General features: G+C 36.2%; 1 protein-coding gene across 1 annotated transcript in view; it reads left to right on the forward strand.

The window, feature by feature from the left end:
- Positions 1-2667: 2667 nt before the first annotated feature.
- Positions 2668-12671, forward strand: part of NAV3 (neuron navigator 3) — a 413471-nt gene continuing 403467 nt past the window's right edge. The window contains exon 1 of the mRNA XM_032199592.1: positions 2668-3055. Coding sequence (XP_032055483.1) covers positions 2984-3055 — 72 coding nt within the window. The 5' untranslated portion in view covers positions 2668-2983. The remainder of the gene's footprint in view (positions 3056-12671) is intronic.

Below are 12671 nucleotides of genomic sequence, written 5' to 3' on the forward strand. Positions count from 1 at the left end.
TGACTTATCTGAGCCTCAGAATCATTACAGTTTTAAATCCCTGTGCTGGTGCCTGCAGCAGTACCTCGTGTTGCATCTTCCTGCATCCTGGCATTACAGACCTGTGGATTTTTTGGGTCCCTCAAACCGTCAAACAGGGAGGATATGCATCTTGTGCCTGAGAGGCCCTGTGTAGCAGTGGGAAGGGTCTGTGTCTGTGAGTGATTGGCCCCTTGGCTCTTTCCTGCTGCACCTCAATCTCTGCGGAAACAGGGTGAGAAAAGCTGGGTGCACATGCTGGGGAGGGTTGTAACACACTGCTGCACCTAAGCTGCAGTGTGTTACTAACTCGTATTAATCTAATACGAAGTTACTGAGTTACGTTACTAAGTGTGTTGATAATTCGTATTAATCTAATATGAATTCTAAATCATGGGAAGTTTTAAACAATGCACCATTATTGACTGCTTGTCAGTAGCAGTTTTGTTATTTATTTCACTGACTTCCCCAGGACGCTCTAAAAAATGAATAGAAAGGTACTGCCCAAGCATTTCAGCCTACTTTGTCAAGTGTACTTGCCATACAGTACTCACCTTTGCCACCTGCAGTAGGAGGCGATTCTCAAAAGTTAGAACAGCAAGCGGTAGGGGTTATGTGCTTAGGTAAGGCCGTGTATGGGAACAAGCTTCTATCTGTCATGTAGTAGTTTCTTGTGCAATTGTTTATGTTCCTATAATTTCACATTGCCAATGCATCATCCATTTGCTTCTATTTAAATTTTTGAACAGACACCCTTATTTTGTGATGAGTCTTCTGTTGTTGTATTCAAATTTATGTAAAGATCAATATGATTAAGAAATAGGTGCCTTAAATTCTAGCATTGAGAATAACAAAAAGTTTATTCCAGATTTGAAGCGTAAATTTTATCTCAGATGGTAACATGTTGTCAGTGTCTCTTTGCATCAGCACTGATTTTGTTTTAATTTTAATTTTTTTATTTTTCCCTCACTGTTGGGTTCATCATATCCAACACGTGGTGACAAGTTATATCTATCATATTATAATCCAGTTATAAACAGGAGAAAGCTTGTCATTTTAGTAGTGGGACTAGGCCTCTTATGTTATTAATTTTGCTTGTTTGTTTGTTGCTTTTTGGGGGATGTGGTGGTGGTATTTAAATTCAAAGTTATCAAAAAAGGAGAGTCATCTGTAGACTGCAGCATGTTTTGCCTTTAAGGTTTGGGTAGAAAACACAAAGATGAGTATGGAAATAGCCAGAGAAATCCAAGATCCTACCAATAACCAAACCAAAAACTAAGCAGTGTGTGTGTTTTGGCATGGTGTGGGCTAGTGTAATTTTCACTTATGAAACAAACAAACAAAAAAAACAAACATGACTTCCACTGCAAGTACAGAAGGTTGGTTCAGATCCTCCTAGAAACTGCTTTCAGACTTGACTGTCACTTCAGTCTTCGTATCTGAATCTCATATTTATGTACCTTGCTGGGGAAAAAAAAAATATCACAGATGCCTATATACAGATTTCTTTGGAAGCAGACTTCAGCTGTCAGGTTAACATTTTTTGGCCTGAGTATATCAGTTACAGTGATAAACTTGCACTTTAGGTCTTACTAAAAGGTAGTTTAAGCTGATAGTGATATTGGCAATGACCCCACTGAATTTTGGATTTATTTTTCTCGTTAAGAGAAAATCTCCTTTTAATGTAATTTTATTAGAGACAGATTGCATGACCTAGTGTGTATCGTTTAATACACTATCTACACGTTTCTTATTCCATATGCAATATTGAAGGCATTGTGAGCATATATGCATTTAAAATGAATTGAAATGGAATTCAAATTATTTTTTATGTAGACTTCATCTACTCAGTTAATTCAGTTCAAACACAATTGGCTTTCAATTGCACTGAGGGCATGAATATTCTGTGCTTTTATTACCAAAAATTACAGAAAAGGTACTTTGGTGCTTTCTCTAATTGTTGCTAGTAAAAGTTTAACTTTCTGGGAGATAAATCTTACTTGTAATGACCTTTTTTTTTTTTTTTTTTTTTTTTTTTTTTTTTCTCCTCCTTCTCCCCCTTCTGGTTGCAGCCTTCAAGAGAACTTCTGGGGACAGGGAGGGGCTTTTTGTTCATTTTTCATTTTTTTTTTCCATTTTTTTTTCTTTTTTCCTTAAGTCTTCTTAAGGACTAGGATTTATTATTTTGACTGCAGGTTTTCCCCATGTGACCTTATCAGTTTTATATTGACTGTTGCTTTGTGAATGCACTGAGGATGTATCAGATGATAATGATGCAAAATTTTCATCAATGCTGTCTTTATTCAAATAGTTTTTGCTCTTCTCTTTCCTCGAACTTTTCTTGGATAGCTATAGGCAAATTCATTATCTATTTGCAGTGAATATTCTGTATGCCATCTGTGATGTGAAGGGGGTCAAGTGGGATCGTGTATCAGTTCAGCCTGCCAAGTATTATATCGCATAACAGTATTAGTTCCTTTCAAAAACAAACAAACCAACAAGCAACTAACCAACAAACAAAAAACTTCACCAAATAAATGAAAAGGCTAACAAACAAAACCCCATGCCTGAGGAAGACAGTCATCTACAAAAATGACAACAAATTGCAAATAAATCTTATTCTTTTTTTATTTTTTTCCTCAACAGGTTCACAGTCAGAATGTGATGTTATGTAAAATGGAAACCTGTGAAGAAAGGCACAGATAGCAGTCGTGGATGAATTATTTCCCTTCTTAAGCATCAGCTCTTTAAAACACTATGGTGATTTGGAAAGTCCCAAGAGTGAACTGTGAAGTTTTCTTCATCTCAATCAATGGGTTTCTTAAGCATTTCTCCAAATCATTGATGTTCAGAGATGATGTGTGATGGAAAAAACACCCTGTCTGTGTGTTTATAGCCCCTGTTTTTTGGATTAGTTTGCTGTGTTGCTGAACCAAGTTTGTTTCGAGGGCAAGGAGTGAATGTGATGGATTTATCTTCAGAGATGAACAAACATGGAAGGAATCCAGTAAGTCACAAACTAGAAGATCAAAAGAAGGTAAGATTGTTTTTAATTGGACTTAATTATATTGCAACTGCTTGCAAACTCTTTGGTTTTTAGTAAACTGAAAATTAATGTGCTTTTGAGCAAAAAGCATGCCATCATACAGAAAGTGAACTGCTGTTAGGGGAATGAATTTCTTTATTGTCTGGTAATTCTGTTTCTAATACAGCCTGATTGCGTGGTAATTTGTGTCAAAAGCTCCCTGAATTTGTCTGTCAAATTGTTTGGCAAAACTGTTACTCAGTTGCTATCTATCAGTGCTGTGTTAGTGCCAGAGACCTGCTGAAATAAGTGTCTGACATCAGCCTGACACTGTTTGAGGTCTTTGTCCTTTGAGTGTGTGGATAGACACTTTTTGTTGTGTCCTATTGGTAGTTTTATATATTTTGGTTTTCAGATACTTACTTGTTGTTCAAGTTTCATCCTTCAGTACCCAAGGCAATTTACACATGTAAATTCACATTTCCATATTATGGGAAATCTTTTTGGAAATCCCGCTTCCGTAATGGACAAAAAAAAGATTCACTTTCCTGGTTCATCTATTTTACTCAGAGTATGGTCTGGAAACTTTTTAATAATGATTATTTCATAATCGCAATCTGATGGTTTTTAACATCTTCAGGTCTTTCTTCTATTTCCCCATGCTTTATTAGTCTTTTGATGTGCCAGCTGAGGGGTTACAGACTTGGAACATGTTCTTCCTGGTGTGCCTGGCCTCTAATGGGAGCTCTGCAGCCAGCAGAGAGGTCACTCTGGGGCAGCATTTGTGGCTGTTGTGCACTTAATACTGGGCCTTAAAATGAGATTTAGTGGCCTTTGAATTACTGCATAGGTTGAATGAGGCTGTTAACATCAAAATAATGTATTAAAGTACATATTATGTACTTTATTATTACACAGGCTTGTTACAGTAAGTGCTGCTGGTTTTGGCATGGAATATTGGTATGAAAGCCACTGTCCAATGTTTCAAATAATTTTGATATTATTTGGGAAAAATACAAATTGGGGAAATTTATGAGCAGCATAAATGAAATTGTTTTAAGTCCTGGAAAATTAAATACTTGGTTTTCATGCCTTTGAAATTTGTATTTGTTAATCTAAGTCATTCAGTCACATCTGATAGCCTTTTAAAGAGTGAATTGCTGGAAATATACCATGATAACACATACAATGAAATTATTAGGAAAATATATTCAGACTTTGAGCAGGCTCTTGGTAATGGAAAAGACACAGAGGTACATGATAGGAGATAACTGGTTTAGCGCATGGGACTTTCTCCAATTCATAATTCCCACCCTTTTGTTGCATAAAAGAAAAGCTGTGAAATATTAGGGTTAATCTCAACATCCATTGGACTGCTTTCTGAACCACGGTTATCTGACCTGAAATTGATTATGCTCTAGGAGGTGTGTTTTTCTGTTTTTCTTTTTTTTTTTTTTTTTTCTCTTTTTCTCAAAAGAAAGATGTTTTTTCATCTCTAAGTGCATTTTGCAGATTCATGTATAGAGGCTGATTCTTCAGATTGCTTAGGAGGAGAAAGGTTGTTTCAAAGAGGATCTGTGGTACCTTGAGGTCAATTTTTTCTTTGAGCAAGGATATTTTATCCAGCTGTAGAACTATGAAAGAACCACTGAAGACTCTGTAGCTGCTAAAAATATCTGGTCCTGTGGTACAGTTCATGCTGAAGAACTGAATTTCATGATCATAAACAGAAGTCTGGTTAGTTTTCATTACATACTAGTTAGTATGTAATGAAAATTACATACATAATTAGTATGTAATGAAAATTACATACTAGTAGTAATTTAGTAATAATTCTAACTAGTAACGTCAAACCTTTGGTGAGCCAGTGTCTGCTTTTTTTAAAGAAGGTTACTGTTATATTTTAATAAAATGAGGCTTCAAAACAAACAAGAAACACAAGGCATTGTAGTAATTTGGCTATTTCTTTCCATTAAATTGTGTGTAAAGTGTATTTAGAAATAAATTAGACAAGAATAAGTGAAATAAAACCATACTGTTTTGGAAAATATTGTCTGATTCATTGGCTGAAATAGATGCCTTACTGCTGGTCTACCTGGATTAGGCCAGGCAGAAGTCAAGCTGAATCTCTTAGTTAGCTTGTGTTCTCATAAATAAAGGAAAGATACCGTGTTCTGGAAAGACTCAACTGTTTTGTTGCTGCAGAAAGTACTGCCTCTGGAATGTTTTCTTTTATTTATTTATTTATTTATTTATTTATTTATTTATTTATTTATTATGGGGAATTTAGAAAAGAAAAAAAACACTCTTTATGCTAATTAAGGGTATAAAACTTTGCAGGTGGTTTAAAAAGTGTAGGCATTTGGCATTTAGCTTTTCTAATAATTTCAAAAGATAGGACAAGCTATATAGCTGTTTTTCTTAGATCTGTAATTGGGTTTAGAGGACTATATATAATTTTCATTTTGTTAACTTATGAACTGTCAAGTTTATAGGGCACTCAGATATGTGTCTTATCTCAAAACACATCAAATGCTATCACTTGCATTTTAAAGAGGTGCATACTAATTTTATGGCTGCAGAACTATCAAGCTCCTTAGTCTTTCCGTAGTTCCAAGACATAATGTTTTATTGATTTCTGTCAATATTATGCTTGTTTTTGTGGGCCTGGCAGGTGTCTCTGGGCTCCTACTCATGCGTATGAGCCATTATGTATAACACAAGGCTCAGCCAGAGAGTGAGAGCTTTTGGTGCCTGAGTGGAAGCAGTAGTCCAATTTCTGTGGCTGAATAGTTGAGGAAATAAGGGAGGCAGGCTAACAGTGGGCAATTCAGAGAGGAAAAAGAGTTCAGGAACATCATAGGAATTCAAATCAATTGATTTCAATACAGCACAGGGCTTCCATCTGCAAAATTTTCTACCTGAGAGTGAAACCTCAGGGAATTGGTAATGGGTTTGAATGTGCATGTCTGGGATGTCCATCACCCTTATCTGCTTGAAGACCATGTGTCCATTGTATCTCAGTCCAAAACATGTCCTTCCTTCCTCCCATGCTCCAAGATGGACATTTCAGGTTAAATGCAGTGCTTCTACATCTAATTGTTATTCCTACAGTGTACTGTAATTTCTTATTTTGAAGGTATGATAATATTCAAGGCTTTGGGACATGAATGCCATTAAGAAGCAAATGCATTTATCACTGTTTACAGTGGGATGTGCAGATACATGATTTCAGTGCAAAGTAAATGACAGAGAGAGCTATGAACTACTAGTTCAAATAACAGGTTTCAATATCCAACTTGCTGTAAATAATCATTTTAAAATCCAGAGAAGACTGCTTAATCTGTATTTCATCATCTAGTGGCATTATTCTGTTTTCAAAATCCATGGAAAAATGTGTAGTCTGCTGATACATGCATAGTCTATGCTAGCCAAATCTGTAAAATACATTTCCAGAATTTCCTGTCTACTCTAGTCATTTAATTATAATATTTCCCCCCCCAAAGAAAGTCCCATCATGGGCATTTCTTTGACACACTATCCAGGTTATTCGGTATCTTGGAAAAACACCTGCTTGCTTTAGGCAGGCAAAGCCAAGCCTTTGAACAATGCTGCAGCTGTGGCCTTGTTTAACTCTGGAGCCTGACGGTGGGAGCCTGAGAGTGCACTTCACCGTGAGCATACAGATATGTGTGAAGCAACAAACAGGCAAATAACACAGGTTGCCATACCTTCAAGTATCATTTATCTACTTGACCTTGTTTAAATCTGCAAATTTTTTTCAGAACTACAGCAACATACAAAATGGTTCCTGGTGACAATAGTACTTCATTTCTTAAAGATTTGGCACATCTGCTTCATGGGCTAACTAATTTACTGCTTTCTGATGTTCTACATTGTCTAAAGTGTTTTAGGAAATACAAACCCTCCGTGCTTCTATCCTAACTCACACCAGATGACGTGTGTCTAGATTCGTAGCCCATCATGCAGAATACAGCAGTAACAATATTGCAATACTGATAGTTCACAAACCAGGAATCTTTGCATCTCAGTTTACACCACTCACTCCATGGATACACAGCCTGCACTGTTGCACGTCCAGGATGCTTACTTCTCAAAGGGGTATTTATTTATTTATCTGTTTTCCCCTCATATTTTCTTGTAACATCTCTCAACCAAAGCCTAAGCAATGAGAAAGTAAAGTCCGTTTGTCTTGTATATTTGGTTTTTGCTCTTGATGTATTTTTAGGACAGGTGAATTCTGAGGCCTTGGTTCTTCTGTTTAGAGGCTGATCCAAACTGAATTAAAGTGAAAGGAAGTTTAGCAATTCCTAATCACCACCCGAATATATACTTTAAAGTTAAATAACAGAAAGTATAGCAATCTTGGTTACATTATTTCCATCAGTCTTTCTGTATGCAGATGAGCCACTGAGCTCAGAGGATTTTTTAAGAGATACCATGACTCTATTACTGGGCAGTAATTAAACATAATTAATAAGCAGGAATATTGAGTAAGCCTTGTCTACTATTGGAGGTTTTGGACTGAGTGTGTGCACAGCCCTGCTGTTTTCCCCAGTAGCCACTTTAAGATTAACTAAATGTCTAATAATCATAGAGCTTTTGGCTGATGGGATAAAAAAAAGATTTTACCATCAAAAACGTTAGGCAATCTTGTTATGCCTTTAAAGATCAGATCGAGAGGTTTAGAAGGGACAGATGAAATGGGAGTAATCAGCATGTACAACAACTCTTCCTCTATGCCCTGCCTACTTTATCATTGTCAATATTCAACATTTCTGGAAAATTGGATGTCGTCATCATGAGACAGTTGGGCCACCAGTACAATTTGTTCTCGCAAACATGCTCACACTGCTGTGTCTGTACTCCCCATTTTCATGTCTCTGTTCTCATTTTTATGACTAATGTAGTCAGCCAACAACTGTTTTTCAACAATAAAAGCATTAAATTAAACCTGGGTAGGCCAGGTTTATTGCTTTTGCTGCTCAGTAGCTCACTTCTGTCTGAGAACCTAGGATCTGGATGGTGTTGCTTCTCTCCCTGAAAAAGTTGATTTCTCCCTTGCTGATTTTACTTCTGCCTCCAAGACAGCTCTGAGTTTTCTTTCCCACCCCCTTTTCCTTACCCAGTCCCTCTTAAACATATACATATATATACATATTTGTGTCTTCTATGTTGTTTTGTCCATCTGCCCATCCATGTCTATGTCAGGAGATGCTTTGCAAACAACTGCAAGTCAGAAAATCTAGCAAAGAGTCACAGAACCATTAAGCTCAATGTTCACTGTTATCCCTTATCTCAAAACAGCTGGTGGGTTTTATTTTTCAGGATATACATTCAGGGTTTTAACCAAGAATAGGGTGAGTGGATAGGTAGAACTCTTCAGGGTTGGAAGGAGAGGATCGTTCTCTTCTAGTTTTGCTGTTGTGTTTTCTTTAATACTTCTGAATTAGGCAGAGATAGGAAGAACCCACCCAGCTGATAAGGAAAAATGGGCTGTGGGAATAAAACTGTGGTTGGTTTCCAAATTCGTTGCTAAAGCAGCCTGTCACATATTACATCCTTCTTTCCTTTAAACTGTCTCCCTCCACACACCATGAGTTTTCTGTTTCAAAATTTATGCTATAAAGACGTGAATTATTTCCTTCACTGTCAAACCTCCCTGGGGCCCCACCACCTGACTCTTGCTCTCTGAAATTGTTCCATGCACTCTGCTGGTGCAGTTGTTCCAATTTAAAAAATAATCTTCACAGGCTAAGTACATTGTATTAAATATCATTTTATGGAATATGAAACTGATATTTAACAATTCTTAAAGTTCACGCCCTCTGTTTGCAGGTTTTGTTTTTCTTATTAGAGAACTATGATATAAATGAGTACCCATTTCTTTTTCTGCTCTTTTTTTTTTTTTTTCCTTTCCCTTATTCTTTGCCTTCCCTAACCCACTATCTGCAACAAAGTCTCAGTTGCAGAGCAGTATTTTGACCCGATGCTGAAAATAGCTAAGATATTAAGTACTGGTTCATTGTTTTTATTAGATACCGACTGATTGTATTTTATATTTTAAGAGTATGTCTTGGTTTCTTAGTCGGCTGCTTTTTTTTCAACTCACTGTTATTATCTGTAAGCTGTCGCTGTTAATGCATGACTGATAGCTGATAAAAACTTGCTTAGGAATACCAGGTAAAGGCTGTACCAGGGTATCCCCACCGCCTGGCTGGAAGAAGCTCAGCTGCTTTGCAGTTGGTTGTGCTGGCAGATTTTTGCGTAATCAGATAGCTGAAATGAATACTATTTTGTACGTACACATACCACATAAATTTTGACATGCACTACAGAGTGAGAGGAGGAAGGTGGCTTTTTCCTTTGGCTTAGTTACTTTTTTTTTTTTTTTTTTTTTTTTTTTACTAAAAGTGATAAAATTACTTACTGGCCTATAGGTCTGGTAGTACTATTAAAGGTAAAATTTACTGTTTCTACCAGTTCCTCTTGTATACGTACTAATAACAATGTAGATTTAAGCATTTTGTTTCAAACTGATTTGCCTAATCCAGAGTGAGATACAAGGGCTAGGAAGCAGAAAACAATGAAATTTGTGGAGGCAATATCTCATGATTACACTGTTTGCTGTGGGAAACCTTGATGGTTACAAATTACCTGTAATGTTTTTATTTGTCAAGTATATATAATAAAGAAAGAAAGAAAGAAAGAAAAAATGCTAGAGGCTTTCCACCATAAATCCTTGTTTTTAATTGCTGTTCCCCCTACATTTTCTAAAGAAAGCTCTTAGCCTCAGGACAAAACAGTTGAAGTGATACTAAATAGCTAAGCTAGTAAATAAGATGGTAAATAAAATCACATGGTTTTTTTTTTTTTTTTTTTTTTTTTGTACTGTTTTATTGCAAAATAAAGAAATCACTGTAGTAGTTAGTATTTTATTGTTCTTCCTGTTATTATTTTTAAGAAGTGTTACTGAATGATATTTGCTTAGCTGATAATGGTTGGTTGCAAGCAATATTTGTTTTGAAATTTTCTGTTGCTCTTTGAGTGTGAAATGCCAATTAGGAAAGGGTTGGGCTGCTGAAATAGTGTGCGACCCAGTCCTGTGTTTTCCTTCTGAAGAAGGAGCATGAGCTTGAGAAGCAGTTGCACAGAGGTTCTCCACCATTGCTGAGGCTCCTATGTGATACCTTGCCTTGCACTGTGACATTGGGGATTTTTATCATAGAACTGCATGGAGATCATATCATCAAAAACTTCTTTTGAGGCTTTTGCAGTCTGAAGCAAGAGCTTAAAAGTAGGGATGGTCTTATAATGTGTTTTAGGGTTTCAACTATCCTGCTTGCCGACTTTATTTATTTAATTTTAAGTATTTTATTAAATCTTGTGGACAGTCCTGTATCAAAGTGGATATTCAGAATAAAGACCTATTTTCATGTTCCCCTTTCCATGAATTTCGAACTTTCCATGGGATTGTTTTCTACTTTAAACAGGCTCTTTACAACAAAGACTAAAAACTAAGAGCCAGAATTCCTCACAAAACATTGGAAAGAGTAAGTAGAAATAAGTTCAACTTTCTTCTTACCCCAGTTCCAGACTAATATTTGAATGTCTGAATGACCAAGAAGGGGAAATTAAGTAAATAAATAAATCGCCAGACCAATTTTGATCTGAATGTAACTAACAACACTTTTTTTGTTTGTTTGATAATTGTTCTAGTTATAAATGAACTGAAACTGTGCTTATGAAGGGGTTGGGAAAAGTTGTTGCTGTCGCCATGTTTGTTTGGCTACTTTATCTAAATCATTCTGTGCTGTTACCTTGAGATTTTAACTGGATCCTAGGATCCAGTGCAGGTCATGGATTCTGCATCCTGTCTGGTATCTCTTCATTCTTGCAGTGCAATTGAAGCATTGCAAATGCCGTAGAATTTGGGTCTTCTGGATTGCAGTCTCATCTACTTTCTTCTCTAATTCCCCCAAAACTGTTGTTGTTGAAATTGCAAGAAGCAGCATCTTCTACTGTTGCTATATCAGAAGAAATAAAGCAGTGTACTGCAATCTGCTTTTGTGGGATATAGAGACTTTTTTTAGACTGCATTTGGTATGTGCTAAAGCAAATGTCTCTTGTGAGACTGTTGTGTGCCTGCTTGTAAAGCAGAGCTTTAAAAGTCTTTTACATTTGTTCTAGATAGGTCTAGCCTTAAGCAACGTATGAGAGGACACCTCTATCTGCTGTTGTGTTTTTTTAGCTCCTGACTAGCAACATATGGCAGAATTACTGACTGATCACCAACAACAATTAATAGTCTCACATCAAACCAGATCTCGTTTTCATGGATGCAGTATATAAATATACACTATGAACAGGGAGAATTGACAAAGCTTGGTACAAATGCAGAAGTGATGCACAGAAAAGTTTAAAGCCTAGAAGCCTAGCTTCCTTAAATAGCTTTTTTTTTTTTTTTTTTTTTTTTTTTGGATATTTCCTGAAGGAAATTCATGTGGAAGAAATAAAAAGCAACCTGCAGAGTGGTACATTGCTGAAGCCACATTTGTGATAATGTGGGCAGCCCATACTCAACATCAAGACTCTCTTCTCAAGAGAAGAATCTTGAGAAGAGAGTCTAGATGTTGTCACAGAGTGGATGGCTATACTTTGTTATACCGTGAACTTAAGAGTGCATTCCTGCTGCATCCCAATTAAAGGATACTGCTGGGAGATTTTCTGGTTCTGTTTTTTATTTTTCAGTTCTTAGGTACTGGTATTAGCTTTTCTGAAGTACAAAAGAATGCAAAGGTAGGAAGGAACTTTGGAAATGGTTAGAAATTTATTTTTAGTGCAAAATTTATTTTATTTTATTTTATTTTATTTTATTTTATTTTATTTTATTTTATTTTATTTTATTTTATTTTATTTTATTTTATTTTATTTTATTTTATTTTATTTATTTTATTCTATTTTATTCTATTTTATTTTAATTTTCTCTCACAGCTGGTTACCAGCAAGCACAAGCATATCCATGTTGATTTAGATATAAGCATGTGTACATGTATATATACAAACTAGCATAGTTCTACTCTATGTTTGATGCAGTAAATGAACAAAGCTTCTTTGCTAAAAGAAAAAAAAAAAGTTGTTAGAGCTACTGAGTTTAATAGCACTCTACGTGACAGCTGCATTTTGGGAGGAGGGGGAACAAAGCAAAGCAAACCCTCCCACACACAGAACAATCTTTCAGGGTACTTCCATGTTAGTAAACTGAACCTTAGAGTGTTACTTTGTTTGTCTGTAGTATCTTTAGATGTAATAAATTTTTGTCTCATGAGGCAAACTGCATGGAAAACCCATACAGTTTTTAACATTAAAATTTCTTGATATCTTCTAGAATGGTCAGGATCAGGCAGAGCTATTTCCATTAATGGCACTTTCACTTGAGTGACTGAACAGGGACAGCCCCCGACATTCTGAACAGCAGGCATTACCTGAAGCTGTGGTGCAGAGCACCTACGGTTCCAATTTAATGTTATCCTTCTGGAAGGGAAAATAGGCCTGTGGTCGAAATGCAAGTCAGCAGGCTGTCTTTATAGGTTGGGCTCTTGATGGT

This window comes from Aythya fuligula, chromosome 1 (assembly GCF_009819795.1).
Source record: "Aythya fuligula isolate bAytFul2 chromosome 1, bAytFul2.pri, whole genome shotgun sequence".
NCBI lineage: Eukaryota > Metazoa > Chordata > Aves > Anseriformes > Anatidae > Aythya > Aythya fuligula.